This window comes from Hemicordylus capensis, chromosome 9 (assembly GCF_027244095.1).
Source record: "Hemicordylus capensis ecotype Gifberg chromosome 9, rHemCap1.1.pri, whole genome shotgun sequence".
Classification (NCBI taxonomy): Eukaryota; Metazoa; Chordata; class Lepidosauria; order Squamata; family Cordylidae; genus Hemicordylus; species Hemicordylus capensis.
In genome coordinates, this window is record NC_069665.1 from 6622636 (window position 1) to 6639370 (window position 16735).

The following is a 16735-nucleotide window of genomic DNA, read 5'->3' on the forward strand; positions in this document are numbered from 1 at the left end:
GCTGACTAGGCTGGAAAGGGCCCAGTAATTCCCTTACCATGCTCAAGAATGAAAGGGTGAGGTGATGAGGGTCTCTATAACATTCTGATGTATGTTCCTCCGTAAGTAAGATACATTAATGCTGCAAGAAGCTGAGAATAAAAACATTTAATAAAACAAAGTAAACATGTAACTGAAACAAGCAAATTAAAAAGCAAAGACATGCTGGAAACATGGGGCCTGATCCAGCCACAGTGAAGCATCCTTAAATCCCACTGCTTTCATAGCCAAGTGATCAACATGCCAGTTCTCTCACCAACACGAATGGCGCCTAACTGTGCTTCATTTTGGCTGGATCCTGCTGATAGTAATAGAACCTCTACAAAGATATAAGAAACTGAAAACTAAATTCATATATAAACACTGGCCATCTGGCTCAGAGATGCGGAGCTTTCACAGTGACATGGGCACTCTTGGTCCTGCTGAGCACGTATGACCCTAACACCCCTATATTCATTGTGGTGCCTCTCTCTTGAGCTATCACCCAGCAGGGTAGCAGCAATGCTTGGCTGCTGGAAAAGGCACGGCTTTGCTAGCCACTAGTCGACATGGAAGTCCCTCTGCTGAAAAGCGCCCATGTGCCCAAAGACACAAAATGAGGTGACTGTGGGGATTCCACCCACTGCGGTATTGTTGCGCTAAGGAGCCATTGCCAAGAGCTCAGTCTGTATCTCTTGCATGGCTTAGTCCAAATCATACTCTTGGTCCTCATGGTTTTCAAGCATATGACAGGATCCTGCATCTTCTAGCTCCCCCAGATCTCCTGCCTGCGCAAGGGTCCCTGTTGAGAAGTGAAATAAGAGTTTGCTTTTGACATCACTTAAAAATCGACTGAAGACAGCTTTGTTTCCAAGGGCAAAGGGGGAAAAGGCTGCTTCATGGGTGTAATACTACTCCTCAAGCCCACACAGCTGGCACACACAAACTCATCCACACTGAACACTTCCTTAAGTACCCCTGAAATCATGAGACTTGCTTGCAAAAGAAAGGTGGTTGGACTTCAGCTGCACACATGCTATGATTATAAGCCAGCCATGCTGTCAAGGGATGGTCCTGGAAAGAGGCAAGGTTGCCCATCTAAGAGCAAATGGGTGGTCTGGGGAAGGGTTGTGGGAGATGTTATGGGCCCAGTGACCACAATGGAGGTTCTCTCTCCCTCTCCCCCACCCCCTCACTTCCACACTCACAATATCAGGTCTCTTCCTTCGTATCTGTGAATACATTCACCAGGTTATACCTTGGTGTTCTTTGTTTCCCACAACTTCTGGTTCATCCGTTTCCTCGTGTGTGGATGGCTTCACTGATGATTCCCCAGGATCTGGCGTAATCTCTTCAATCAAAGTTTTCAAAGGCTTGGCTGGCTCTACGTTAGTTTCCAGGACTACTTCTTGTGCTAGAAGGTCTGCTACGAAGGGTCTTCTGGCTTCCTTTGAGTTGTCTTGTGGCAGTTTGTGTATGCTTGAAAAGATAGTGGTTGGGATCCCCTCTGCCTCTGTGTTCCCTAAAGTGGTGGTAATGTTTCCCTCAGATGTGTAATCTCTGCCATCACTTTCTTCAGAAATCACTTCAATCTTTGGAGGACAGGTCGCCTATAAACAAGAAATAGCCAGTAACCCAGATACCGTCCTCCACTGAAGGAGGAATATCTGCTTCCACAGAAGTGATGCTCTAGCCTTATGCTGCTTAAATGCAGGTTGCTTCCCAGAATACAAGTTTAGCTTCTCTGTAATAAGGATGTTCAGTCATCTAACTAAACTACAACCTTCTCACTTGCATATGCCAGTTTAACTGCTCTGTCTTTCCCCAAAGAATCCCGGGAATGGGAGTTTGGAGATGGTGCTGTGACTTCTCTGCTGGATTCTTATGGATATCCTCCTACACTGCAGGAGAAAGATATTGTGAAGACCGCAGCTATAGTCCAACTCTGGTTGGTGAAGCTGTATCCTGAGGATACAGCTTCAGGCTACAGCCTAACTACTGCAGTTGGTGAATCCCTAGCTATAGTCTGGTGAGGCATTGGTGAAGCCTTTAACTATAGGAATAACCCAACGGACTGGAGCTCGAAAACAGAGTAAAAGGCAGTACATCCATTGTGTGTAACAATATGAGAGTGAGTGTTCACACATGCAATCTTAGTTGCATTTTAAAATGTCAAGGGAATCCTTGCCCCCCCCCCCCAAGGTTCTCTTTTCCACTATAGGAATATACCTGCGTTAACCATAACAGCTCAGGACCAACAAAGCATTAACACAATGAAAATAACTTGGTGGGGTGTGGGACTCACCTTCCCAGTGAAAATCTCCTCCCCTGGTGAGATTTCATTGACATCTACATCTTCCAAATCAGGCAGTTCCTAAAAATTACAACTATTTACTGAAGAACTTTTAAAACTTTGAAACAGAGAGTTTGTGGGCCTGTGAGAAAAGGTGAAGCTAACAATCTTCACCATGGCCACAATCCACCCTTTACCCTTACTCAGTCTTCATACATACATCAAGGAAAAGCTTCTCCGGTACATCCAATTTAATGCATTCGATCTGTGCAGAGTCAGCAAGCTCAGTAACCAGTGGTCCTGGGGTAGACATCTTATCTACTGGCATCACTAAAGAAAGAAGGCAAAAGGATTAGTAGGTCTACAATACAGGTGGGAATGACACCACTGACTCCACAATGGAGTCCCTCAAGAAATCGAAATATACGGCAAAGACTTTTATGACATCTTCTACGTACATAAGAAACACAAGAAACTGATTTATCCCACAACATCACAACAACAAATACCAATATAAGAAGGAATTCAAACGCCCAATCAGATCTTACCAGAAAAATAAAGGGTACAATCAAAGAAACAAAGCTCAAAATACACAGAAAATCGGCATGAGCGGATGGTTGTGCGGGCACGAAGAGCTATCTAGTCAACCCAAGAAGTTCACGCGCAGGCGTGGAACTCATTATTCTAATGAATCCAACAGATCACCTCCAGATCAATAGTTACAGGTAAGCAACCTGCTTTTATATGTTGGGTCTTGACACCTTCCTGATCAATCTGTATCGCTCTCTTTTGACACATTCACAAACCCTTCTGCTCTGACACTATTCTGTCCTATCAATCCACAGGACAGTGGTCACTGAGGGGAACTTCTGAGTTAAGGTGTTTTGCTTTTTAAAGGCTGTTGTATTAGCTACATTTAAAGTAGCAATTCTGAGGCTACTTAGAAGCAAGCACTGCTGAAATCAGTGGGGCTTAGCTTCAAGTTATGGATTCCGGGTTCATTTTTTTCTGTGAGGTCATTGCATTTTCTGTCCTGTTCTTGCACCAAGGAGCTCAGGAGAGTGTTCATCCCCCTGCCCTGCTGATCCTCATAACAACCCTACAGTTTAGGCTGAGAGACTGACTGGCCTAAGGTCACCCAGGGAACTTCATGGCTATGAGGCAGTTGTTTGGTTACATAGTCAAGCTTTTGAGTTAATTAAGGCTCATAACAACACTTCTTACGAGAGGTCTCTAAACAGTTAGGAAATACTTACTACATTGCACCTTTAAACTAGTTTGGAACTTGTTTAATAGGCATGACATCAAGGAGTGTTTGAAATGCTGAGTGTTTGAAATGTACCCCATGGTCTGCAACAGATGGGACTCACTATGCACATCATCAGAAAGGGTCCCCACACCAATGCTGTATGTTCCTGGTGTGCATGCTTGCTGACACGAAGACTTGCTACACAAATTGAGCCACATTGTCAACAGCTTGAAAATGTTCTGGCCTTGATGTAGAATGCTATTATATGGAAGCTTTGGGGGTGGGTGGGTAGCCTCCTACATATTGTTAAAATGGGCATTTTGCGAGACACAACTCCAGGCTAACAATATGCATTGCTGGGACTTTAATAACTAAGATGAGGGCCACCTTCAAAGTCCTTGTGAAATGCAATGGATGAGTGTCAGTTTCTTCTACTAACAATCAGATTTTGCATTTCTATAGTGCGTCAGGATGTAACACTGACTATGATAATATCCATGAATTGTTTTTGACAACATGCTTGTAAGATAGGCCAATATTACTACCCCACCCCCTGTAGTGATTATAAGGTTTAATGGAAGGACTAGGCCTCACTTAGAGCAACTTCTGGGAGGGTGGGCCTTTCCTAATAAGGTAAAGAGGCTGGGAATTTCAAGACCAAAGGATCAATCCAGAGGACTGGATGGGAAGTACCCACACAGCCACCTACTGAAGAAGAGAATGCTTTGCTCTGCTGGTTCGTTCTGTCCCAGGAGTGCCCTGAGGAAGCAGCTGGCTTAGAGATGCTGGGGAAATGGGAACAAGTTAGGACCAGTTCAATTAGACTCATGAGGGAACTTATTTTTCTTTCCTGTATTGCTTGGAATCTGAGTCTCCTGGTTTAATGAAAACTCTTACAACTCTCCCTGCCTTAGTCACACACCTTTTTAGCCATGTTTGGGAGGGTTTTGCCACTTTAACTCCCCCCCGCCTTGGAATCTTAGGTGGAGAGTGGGTTTTCCCACATCAATATAAAGTGGTGGCAGCCTACTGTGAATCCCTGACAGACAAGGATTCAACCTCTGTGAACTCCCCACTGCTCCTCTGGCTCTGGTAGGAGTCATATATATATAATTTATAAGGCTCTAGGTGGGGGTGAAAATGGCGATGGACAGTGGGGGTGGTGTCTGTGTGCGTGTGCCTTGCCTTAGACTGCCTAAGGCATTCATGGCTGAGGTGAGACCTGAGCTGGTGATCTCCTGGTTTCCTCTTTCAGCTACTATACTACCTTTTTCTCCTGAAAATTGTGCCAGAAAAGATGGTGAAAACATGAGGACTTCTGGGTTCTACATTCACCTCTTTCTTAATGGAACTACACCTTGCAAGGCAGTCTTGAGGTTCCCAATCCCGTGACAGGTGTGTGTGTGTGTGTGTCTGTCTGTCTGTCTTATCTAGCAACCTCAGGATGGGGTTTGGCCCAGTACCATGACTGCACTTGTCTTTGTCTGCAGGAGTGGGAGGATTGCTGGTCTTTTGTAGGTTTCACGAACATATCTTGACAGTTAGCCCATATCTGCTATTATAGGGGTTGCTTCTGTTTTAGTAGTTTACTACTGAATTCAGAGATAGGCTTATTACTCTGGGAATTGATGATAGGAATGTGAAGTTTAATCTTCACCCAGACCATCTGGTTTTGCTTGTTTGTTTTATTACATATATTGTAGCTTTGGGAGGAGAAATATTTCTCCTTGCAAGTAAATTTACTTTTTAAGTGATGTCTGGTGTTACATGGATAATTGGGAGCTAGCTCTATTTGGTGTGAAGCAGCATTTGAACTTGATATTGTACCTGAAAGTTTAGTGCTTGTATGAACTTGGTTTTCTTTAGTAAGTAATTTTGCTTGTAAGTTTTTTGTGTGAGTAAATTTACTTTCTTACTAGCATCCATCTGGTATGCATTAGAGTCAGAATGACTAAGCATAATTAAATCTCCATCTGATATACATCAGAGCCAGTATGATGATGCATTATCAAGCCTTATGGGTAATTACATAAGGTATATGTATGGAGTATATTTAGTAGGGAAGCAACAGAGATAAAGTTCAAGTCTTTGAAGAAAGTCCTACATTTACCTATAGGTAAGATATATTTTCATGAAGCCTCAGCATGGAGTGTTTGTATGTATATTTTTAAATAGATATTATAGTGCTATTTATATGTTTTTATAGTCCTTCATGATGAAGCACATGCGAAAATAGCTGATATCTAGACAGCTTTTCAAGGACTGTTTTGATTATACCCTGGAATATTTGAATATGCCTATCTAAGTTTTACTTGTTAAAACCTTGGAATAAGGAGTAAAGCTTATTATTTATCCTACATATGGGAGACCCATGAAGATTTTTACAAGACTAATACTCTGTTTGGAGTGAATTACTGAAGGAATTTATTCCACTGGGACCATGCAAGAAGTCCAGCTTCTCCTTTTACATCATTGCATCTCCAAGAGTTCACCTTCATCTATTCATGACATATTTGTGAGGGACTTCACTGCTTTCAACTCTCCTTCAACAACGGATGGATTTTTCCACCTAATTATGGACTTTTATTCTTTGGATACTGGAATACTCATCAATGTTTATGTATAGCTTTAATATATTTTTTGCTTTATATAGTTTTTGCATTATTATTGTTTATAACCTCATATATATTTTTGTTCATAGTTATTTATCTTGTAATTTATGTTTCTTATATTTATAGTGAGTATATTGATATTCTATATTATTCTTTGTGACTTAAGAGTAAAAAAAAAATCAATTTCATTAGTTCTCCAATGCATTTTTCTTCTTTCCACACGGTTTTTTCATTTGTGGGTTTTTTGGTCTTGAGAGAGTAAAGAGGACAATTTATGCTTGCTAAGTAGGGTCCACCCTGGTTTGTATTTGAATAGGGTGACTATCTGTGTGAGCACTGTAAGGTCTTCCTCTCAGGGGATGGGGCTACTCTGGGAAGAGAATAGCATGCTTACATGGAGAAGGTTCCAAGTTCTCTCTCTCTGGCAGCATCTCCAAGATAGGGCTGAGAGAGATTCCTGCCTGCACCCTTGGAGAAGCTGCTGTCAGCCTATGTAGACAATAGTTAGATGGACTGACCCGGTATATGGCAGCTTCCTATGTTCCCAGGTGTCTACTCCATGGAACAGCATCTAAATGCTTGCATGCAGAAGGTCCCAGGTTCACTCTCTGGCATCTCCAGGTAGAGCTGGGAGAGCCACTGCCACTCAGTGTAGACAACACTGAGCTAGATGCACCTATGGTCTGACTCAGTAGAAGGGAGCTTCCTATGTTCCTATGCTGTCATTACCTTCTGTGATGGTCAAAGAGGTGCCCAGACTTGGTCCTGGTGCCATCTGTGGTGTGTTACCCAGATTATCCTTTTCTGGGCTGTCCAGCTGAGCTCCTGAAGTTGCTGCAGTAGCCAGAGTTTCCTCCAAGGCAGCCATGCTGCCATCTACAAAATTCTCAATCTTTTGCTTTGTTTCCAACTCTTCCAAAGTACCGAAAGCCTCTCCGCTATCGTGTCTCATGGTGGTGTTGCCTGAAGAGGGACTTTTCCCTAGAACAGACCAATATCCAAGAAAAGTTAATGGCTGATGTACTGACTAAATTTACTTGACATCCCCACTGACTTCTCCTTTTAATTTCAATGGGATTTATTTTTCATTGAAATTAATCCCATTTCAATGGGATTTCTAAATGGGTTTACCTACAAGTAATTATAATCCTTGTATTTGCAGTGAACAACACCGTTGTATCAAAACATTAATGGGATGAAGAAGTATTTGTTATCCCAATCCATGTTGGGAGGCCTGAGGAAACTCTCAAGAATGAGCTGCTGGCTACTCCAAGTTCAAACCTGCCATTTTAAAGACAGAAATGAACTGAGATCTGACCATCCTCTCCTCTTCTAGAAGGCATTTGGTATGGTCTGATGTTCTTCTGTAAGCAGTTTTGTTTTAATAGGATTTGATGATAATTTTATTCTTTTATAGGTATTGCTTTTATTAATTTGCGACCTGCTGGGTCATCAACAGTGGACAAGAAATGTTAACAAAAATAAAATTACTCTGTCCTTAAATCTCTGAAATCTCTCCTGGCTACCTTCCAAAGTGGCCCTGTGGCACAGTACGTTTGTTCAGAAGCTTAAGCACAAACCTTCTTTGACAGCTTCTTCCATTTCTCTTTGGCTCTTCTTCTCTCTAGCTCTTCGCCGGATTGCATTGAGAGCATGAATACTGTCTTGGATCTTCTTCCTTTCTTTGGATTCCCACGTGTCCCTTTCATTTTTCTCAGCTTCACGGCCACCCTTAGCCCAGGCTTCTGCACAGGCCCTGATGGGAACAGACAAAATTTCCATCTTTGCAGACCTTATTTCTATATGGTGGGCCAGTTCAGACATTTGGCAGCTTCCATACTCCAGGAGCTCCCGTCAGGCTCACTAGTTGGCCAAACTTGCAGGGAAATGTCATTAATATGAACCAAGTGTCTCCCCTTGTGGGCAGGGTAAAAATACTACCTCCACAATCAGAGTGACAGATACACAGTGAGGCCGTTCTCATGAACAGCCTAACTCAGGCTAGGGAGGCCAGCCTGGGTTAGGCTGCATGTGAGAACTGCTGGGGTACTGATCTCAGCGGGGCAGCCTAGCCTGGCTTTGTAGCCCAGCTTTTAGTCTGGGCTAAGGGCACGGGCGCTCCCTTAACCCAGGCTCCATGGTTGTGTGAGAGACGGATGCCTAGACTAGAGTTGTCATGCCCTCAGAAATCCCGGGTTTCACCCAGATTTTAAGCATCTCACCCAGATGACTTAGCCCAGCCAGATTCAGCTTTCATTTTTTTTAAAAAAGCTAAGCTCTAGCCCTTGTATAAGTGGAGTTATGGAGCAAAATGTGCAGTCACTATTCTGCTCAAGAATTATTTTCAAGCCAATTTACATAATATGCAAATTAGGCACCTGGATTTGAAAAGCCAGAATATGGCAACCCTAGCCTAGACTACCCGTCTCCTGGGGGAATCCCCCAATACACGTGGCGCATTGTGGGATATGTGGAGGCCAGGACACGTCATCCTAGCTTTCTAGTGATCGCTTGTCTGGGAGCACAGTCCGCGCTCCCAGCAGTCATCTGGGGGAAAGGTGAGTGAAGTGCAGCCTTCCTCCCCCACACCCACCCATGTGAACCACCTCAGCTTCTACAGAGACAAACAGAATCCTCATGTGACCTCCAACTAGAGACTAGTTGGGGACTGTCAGATGTATGAACTGGCCAGGTGTGTGTTAGGATCAGAGATTTAGTGCTGGGACTTGTTTAGCCTTTCAACAATCCCACAAAGCAAGTTGCTAATACAAACCAGATAGCCAGAAGTAAAGGTATCATTAATAGGACATCAGATTTGCCAAGGAAGGGTGACTCTTCACACCGCCCCCCCCCCCCCTTGATTTACCTGTCCTTTGGAAAAACTGGCCTGTCATCCAAATATGTCAGATGTTTTAATCGAATAGTAAGTGTTCTTCTATAATTAGTAATTTTCTTAATTACTCCATTTCCCATTAAATTCAACACACGCTGCAAAAGGAAGCAAAAGAGCTTTTCATTAAAAAGTAGGAGATGGCAGAAATTCCTTTTCTACACCATGTCAATCCAACTTGGAACCAAAGAAACTTGAACTGATGTGGAGAAGGCAGGCCACACCTCATTGCTGAGGAAACCATGGCACACATGAGCCGGCATTCTTTGGCAATGGAGAAGCATTGACTCCTTTCCAGAGAATACATCTGCACCCTTTTGAGTGAACCCCCGTGCAAAAACTGACAAAGCAGAACTATTCAGGGGGTACAAAAATGTTCATGACCCTTTGGCTCAGTTTATATATGCACTCTGTATACAAAGACAAGCTGCTTTGCTCTGCAGAATCCCTGTTAAGTGAGTGCCAGGCAAATCTGGTTTTGCTCTCACTGCTAAACTAGCCCTCACTATCCACACAGAAGTTAAGATGATCACGCACTTGTTTGGGAGAAAGTGAAGGGACATGACTAGGAAAGGATCTGAACCTATGCCCTGCCCTGGATGCCTCCCACTTCCCCAGAATTAAGCCTGCTCCTATCTTCAAAGCCCCTTCCTAGATTCTGTTGCTTGCTCATTCTAGGGTGTTATAATAACTTCCTTTCCCACCCCAACCCCACTGCCTATTATGCCAGATTAATGCCTGGGGCACTAGATATAGCAGACTCCTTTAACTCAGACTCCTTCCTCTAACATAGAAAGAGTACCACCAACCAAGGTCACATTGTACCTCACAAAATGGCCAGTGATGGAATCCTGAGCTATATTTTGCTTACCAAATCCGGCAAGGTCTCCAGGACATTTAGAATGTCCGGATTGTCCAGCTTGTTGAAAGAGAGGTCAAGAACGCTTATACTGGGGCATTCCTGCAAGTGCTGTATGTCTTCAACGGTTTGTAACTTATTGTGAGCAAGCTGCAGAGTGTGCAGAACTTTCAGGCAAGCTGTTGGACAACAATCAGAGACAATTAATGCGGACAATCTCCTCTGCAGAATGAAGGGGACTCCCAAAAATGTACTTAGCATTGCCATATAAATGTCCCACCAAGGACAAAAAAGCTACTGACTCGAAACTATTATAGCCCAGTCAGGGGTGCCTTTTCAGAACTGAGTTATGAGAGGGGACAATATTTCACAGTCAAATTTAAAGTTTTAGAAGTTTAATTTAAGAATATTTGGGGTAGCAATCTTCTTCTTTTTAGTCGTTCACAGTTATAACAGTGTTATCAACACAGATCAAGTGCCACCATTTTAAAAAGGAATTGTATCATAGTATTTGAAGACATTTCATTGTTTATTATAGTAACACAGACTGCAGAATTGTCCAGGACTAGGCACTGGTGTGGCATAATCATAAGTGGCATGAAATATGGGCCCACTTCAATCCTAGAGAATGGATAGTCTTCAATCCAAATTGCCCCAATATAGGGGTTCTCAACCTTGAGTCCCCAGATATGGTTGGACTACAACTCCCAACATTCCCAGCCACAATGGCAAGTGGATGGGGTGATGGGAGTTGTAGTCCTACAACATCTAGGGACCAAAGTTGGGAACTCAGGACATTTAAAATGCCCTAGCATAAAACTGATATTAGTGATGTATACGTTAAATTCAAGAGGCAATGGGTCTACTTAAGGGTGGGGAATTTAGATTAGCTGCGAGGGAAACTACTCTTATTCTACAGTTAGCAGTAGGCTGCATGAGATAGCAGCACTGCTTTCCTTGAACATTTAAAGTATATGATCATAATGATTTAGCTCAGCGTGAGTGGGTAGACTAAATACTCCTTGTTGAGTTAAAATGAGCAAATTTGAGGGTTTGCCTTCACAGAGGCCTCTCAGAAACTGTTAGGTAAACCTTTTGCTCTGTATTTTGACACATGATCACTGCATAAATTTCTGACCACAACACTAACAATCCAATCTCACCAGGTTTACTCCAAGTCAGTTTCACTGAGTTCAATAGGATTTACTCCCCAATAACTGAACACAGTGGGACTTGCATTGCACTGCAGGTCAGGTGGCATTTAGGAAGGGGATTATATTTCCCTGGGCATAGAGATTCTTACAGAGGTTTTCAATAGTCTTGACATAATTATTGCTGAGGTTGAGAGAGTCCAGCTTTTGCAAGGGCTCCAGGTTCTCAATTTTATGAATCAAATTGAGCTGCAGATAAAGGCAACGCAGATCTGTCTGTGCATCCAGATTCTCAATCTTTGTCAAGCCATTGCATTCCAGCCACAGACACTTCAGTCCTGTATACTCTTCAAGGTTCTCCAGACGATCAAACCCTAGAGGGGCAAAAATGCAGCTGAGGATTTTGGAGGGCCCTAAGGAAAAGCAATCCATTCTAGCTTCCTTTGATGAAACCAAGAAACTGTGAGCTTCTCTTCTGCCTGTCTCCTCACAATAACCCTGTGAGGTTGGTTTGGCTGAGAGAGGGTGACTGGCCCAGGATCACCCAGTAGGCTTCATGCCTGAGTGGAGATTTGAACCTTGACCTCTCTGGTCCTAGGCTGACATTCGTAATGATTACACCTCTCTGGCTCCTATGGAGGCATGACCCATGTCTTAGAAGTCAGGTGGTTCTGCAAAACAGGGTGGGGATGCAACTTAAAGTGAGGGACCAGAAGTTGAGAGAAGGTTGCTGAACCCTTTCCACATCCATCATGTCCCCTCCTTGCAGCCTTTCTTCCCAGCCAGGATTTTCTAAGCCTGCTCTCCCCACAGAGCCCGGTAAGGCTCACCACACTGCTCGTGTGGAGAGCCTCCTTGTGTGCTTCTGTCATTTAATAACCTTAGCCCTTGTTTTCTAAGAAACGTGACTTGACTTGCTCCCTTTTGAGCACTCTGATCCTGCCTTTATCCACAATCAGCTTTCCAGCTACTTTACAAAACAACATTGCTGTATGCACGTTTGTACCCCATTCCTCTGTGTAAGCCAAAAATATAGTCAGAGAATGCTATAACAACCACTCATCTAAGCACATCTCCTCCCTTCTTCCAAGCTCCCTGGAACTCCTTATCTGCACTGTGTTTTGAAGACAATGAGAAACAGCAGGAGTATTTGCTGTCCCCTGAAATATCCTATATGGTGTTTCTTTTCCACTGTACAGACAAGTGCTCTCCCAAGATGGGAACTGAATGTTGCTGAGCATCCTCTTCCTCACAAGGACAGAGGCACATGCCCCGGGCGTGTTGATCTGTGGACACCTGGCTTTGAACCAGTTTCACTATCCTACTTTCTACTTCAGATGAAAGTAGTGGATGTGTGCAACTGATTCTGAAATTAGATATTCTGAATATGAATACGGTCCTTAAGAATATGTTGATTCTTAACATATTTTCCTATAGATTGCCCCAGTTCAATCTTCTCTTTCAATATTTTGACAGAACATTTCTCTATCCTTACAGTTTTCACATCTGCCACTTTGTTACATTACAGTTTGCAGCTGTTACCCCTTACCTTTGTAATGGAGATAGAGGGTGTCATTCAAGCATGGGGTTGAGTATAACTTATGCTGTTTGCACAGATCCTTAAGTAGCTTTTTGGTCATTCTAAAATATTAACAAGAGGGAGTTATAACACATGTCCTAGCAGCTTTCTGTAAATAGCCATAGTATCCGCTTTACAACAATCCATTAGCTGGAAAGTACCTAATGTATTAACAAAAAGATGCTTTACAACAGCTATTCAGATACACTTGTAAAGAATACCAACAGATATACTAAATTACCTAATACGACCTCGTTCCAGTTCTGATTTTTCACAGGATGAGTCAGTTCCTGGCTTATGATTACCATTTGATTTCTGTTCATTCTGTTGATGAGTGTTAATCACAGAGGTGTCTCTCTTCGGCACTTTAGCATTACATGTGAAAATAAAACATTTTGAAGGGTGTGAATTTTAAATGTGGAGATTAAAGAAATTCAGTTCAAACTAGGATCCAAAAACTATGTGTGGCACCCAGTACAGTAATCTGACTCTGTGGCAAGCACTCTACTTTTCTTGCCAGCCAAGCAAAAGAACAACTCCCTAAAACCTCAGTCAGGGACTGGCCAGGCAACATCAACACTGACCTGTATGTGGCCCTGATGGGAGAGTAACATGGGCATGTTAGTTCACCCTTCTGAGGCTGGATTGTAGTGTTGTTTGTCTCTGTAATTACCTGGTTCTCCATTACCGTAGTCATTCTTTGCAGTTTCCAGTTTCTGCTCCTTATGGTCCATACTCTCAATTCCTTTTTCCAGCCTTTGCGCTCCTTCTGGCAGTTGTGGTGGAAGTTCTAAAATTCAGAAAGATAGAAAGCTGTTTGCTAGAAGTCTAGTTAGCAATGTATAGTTTTGTCTTCAGTTACAATGAAGATTTTACGAAAGATAATGTAATTCAGCCATCAAAAGATGGATAAAGCCCTGGCTTAGTTAGAATTTCATTGGCAACTATGGGAACAGAAAACAAAACAAAAAACATACATACATTTTATTTGTTAGTCGCTTCATAACAAACCCAAAATTACATGGTTACAATTCATACTAGCCAAGATTCTGACATCAGTCATCCCATATCAGGAACTCCACTGAAGAAAAAATGCAGTGGGTAAGATTATGATTTTCCATATGGAATAATTCTAACTTTGGGTACTGCAAAGCTAAAGAGGAAGGCCCCAGAAGAGAAAATCCACACATATTCAAAAAGACATGGGGTGGAAAAAATTCCTTTATTTTGCCATAGGAATTTTTTTCATTTCTAAAAATTCATTGGCTGACATGTAGCACTGCACAGGTGCAGCAGTGCAAGTTCTAGATCACACCTGCTGCGCAATCGCTTGAGCAAGGAAAGGGGCAATTTTCAACTTTCCCTTCCCTCTGAAGCCCACTGTGCATCACCCTGATGGTCACAACCATCTGGCACACATTTTGGTGATGATCAATGATGCAAAAAAGAACCCCAAATGAAAACTGTAAATGCAAATATATAAATAGCTTAGATCATGATACCACAATTTAATCAAATATAAGTGTTAGATAATATCACTTCATTAATATCAAAATGTTGATCCCAACTGCTAAAAATCCTATCAAATATTCACATGTGATAAATGGTGGGCTTCAGAGGGAGGAGATCAGAGAAAATTGCCTCTTCCCCTCTGCAAGCACTGGGTTGCATCAATTCCTGGTTGCCTCCATCTTTCTTGCATCCCATTTGCACACTGCTGGAGATTCTGAAGCTTCCCTTATCTTATTTGCAGAACACCCCACTCACCCACCCCTGAAAAAGCAAGTACTGCTTGGTGCCGACTATGCCAGGAGTGTTTGCCTCTGCAATGAGGAAAATTTGCATAGGAAAATTTCCAGTTCAAAAGTTTCAAAAAACCCCACATCCCTGCTTATTTACATCAGATGTAAGTATCAGATTCTGGGGTAACTGGATGAACATCATGATGCATATCTGCATGTATGGTGCAAAGTGTACAGTCTGCAAATAATTTGCAGAATTTATAATTTAAAAAGGAAATTGTGAGAAGTTGAGAAAAAAGACAGGGCATTGTTGCAGCTGAGGCAGGCAGTCTGTTTAGCTCTCTTTTTAAAAGGCTAGACAAGATAAAAGTAAACACAACTTTACCTTTAGACAAGATTTGTAGGTAGCCATGACAGAAAGAAATAAAAGCTGATGTTAACAGCTTTGCCAAACCAACTGTATGATATTCAAAACATGTATGTGCAGCTTTTCATGGCAGAACTACCTGCTTTTGCTAAGCTGTCCTCATTGTTGGCGAGGGTGTCTACCTGTCCACAGTCCTTCATCTCTTGAACATTCCCCACCTCTGTTGCAGCTTTTCCTGACTCAGGTTCTTCATTGGGTGGATGCATTTTATGTTCTCCTATTGAGACAAAGTTCAAGAAAATTGCAGCAAGTTTCCCACTGGCCCTGTTCTTGTTGGCTTTGTGCTTGTTTTAACAAAGGCAAAACAGGGATGGAAAATGACTGAAGTGAAATATTCAAGTCATTTAAGCTAAAAAGACTTAGGCAGTCTAGGAACATAGGCAGCTGCCATATACCGAGTCAGACCATTGGTCCATCTAGCTCAGTACTGTCTTCACAGACTGGCAGCAGCTTCTCCAAGGTTGCAGGAAGGAGTCTCTCTCAGCCCTGTCTTAGAGGTGCCAGGGAGGGAACTTGGAACCTTAGATGCTCTTCCCTATACACGTAATAAATAAATACGTTTATTATTTGGAAACCTGGACTATGTTGTTTACCTTTGACATCAGCCAGCCCCTGAGGCCATCTGCCCCCTATTCCTCTAGAGCAGGGATTCCCAACCTTGGGTCCCCAGATGTCATTGGACTACAACTCTCATCACCCCCAGCCACAACACCCAGGACATTGCAGCTGGAGATCATGGGAACTGTAGTCCAACATTATCTAGCAACACCTATTAAGCAACATTAATCTGTTAATTTCTACCAGAGTATATGATCAATTTGCTGCACAGCCCCCTCCCATAATTAATAGCAGGTTAATAATCATAGCAATAGCAGCTGTCACCCGCCCACCCCACCATGAGATGTGTTCATTTCCACCAGAGTTCCAGCTATGGGTCCCTAGATGTTGCCAGACCAAAATTCCCCACCACCCCTAGCCATAGCAGCCTGTGGCTGGGCATGATGGAAGTTAAGAGTTCAGCAACCTCTGCGGACCCAGTGAGGGGAACTCCTGCTGCTCTAGGAAGAAGAGTTCAAAACCCGGGCTCTTCTCACCACCAGCAACCAGAAGAAGCTAGTCCCCTATGCCCCACATATAGCCAAGTAGGGGCGCTGAGGGATCATGTACACTGCTCTGAGTCCCGTGGAGGAAGAGGCAAATAGAAATTAACCAAGTGAATATGGTGACCCCTCTGAAGGTTTCCTCTGAGCATATACAGAGTGCATTTCCCTCCCCCCCACCAATTCGCTGTGGTTTAATGCCACATAATAACTAAGATGGGGAGCGAGGGAAGGGCTTTCAGGTGTGGCTTCTAGACAGGCTTCTGCCCCCTTGCCTCAGAAATGGACAGATCTGTCCGTCCCCACAAGTCTCTCCTGCTCCATATGGGGGTCACTAATGGCACAGCACCTAATGGCACAGCAGGAAATGACTTGCCTAGCAAGCAGGAGGTTGCCGGTTCGAATCCCCGTTGGTACTATATCGGACGGCAGCGATGCGGAAAGGCATCTCATACTGCGCGGGAGGAGGCAATGGCAAACCCCTCCTGTATTCTACCCAAGACAACCACAGGGCTCTGTGGCCGCTGGAATCGACACCGACTTGACGGCACACTTTACCTTTGCTAGCTGCCTACAGCCGTCCTCTCCCCTCTCTTCTCCAGTGTTTTATGCCCCTCGGGGGGCCGCCAGCGCCATCCTGTCTCGGCTCCCCCGTCCCGCCCTCGCTTCTCCCGTTTCAACGGCTCTTCCAAGCGGCGTCTCCCGTCACCATGGCGACGCACCGCCCCCCCAGCACGGCCTCGAGCATGCGCACACGCGGGCGAGGGAAGCGGCCCGGACGAGCCCCGCCCCTCCTAGCCCGCGTTTCCAAGGAA

General features: G+C 43.6%; 1 protein-coding gene and 1 long non-coding RNA gene across 3 annotated transcripts; one reads left to right on the forward strand and one right to left on the reverse strand.

Moving 5' to 3' along the window:
• Positions 1 to 132: 132 nt before the first annotated feature.
• DNAAF1 (dynein axonemal assembly factor 1) lies at positions 133 to 16713 on the reverse strand. 2 transcript variants are annotated; one of them, XM_053270801.1, is made up of 14 exons: positions 16479 to 16713; positions 14900 to 15037; positions 13325 to 13441; positions 12893 to 13016; positions 12622 to 12713; positions 11225 to 11446; positions 9934 to 10100; positions 9039 to 9160; positions 7753 to 7928; positions 6902 to 7153; positions 2532 to 2641; positions 2324 to 2392; positions 1277 to 1628; positions 133 to 820 (listed from the first exon to the last, which is right to left on the reverse strand). In XM_053270801.1, the coding sequence occupies exons 2-14, from the start codon at positions 15024 to 15026 to the stop codon at positions 723 to 725; spliced, it is 2028 nt and encodes a 675-aa protein (XP_053126776.1). In that variant the 5' UTR covers positions 15027 to 15037; positions 16479 to 16713; the 3' UTR covers positions 133 to 722. The 2 variants fall into 2 exon arrangements, with proteins under 2 accessions (XP_053126776.1, XP_053126777.1); XM_053270802.1 differs by lacking the exon at positions 11225 to 11446.
• LOC128334266 (uncharacterized) lies at positions 4598 to 7675 on the forward strand. Its single transcript, XR_008311237.1, has 3 exons — positions 4598 to 4652; positions 4816 to 4955; positions 7335 to 7675. It is a non-coding gene; the product is annotated as an uncharacterized LOC128334266 (long non-coding RNA).
• Positions 16714 to 16735: the final 22 nt, after the last annotated feature.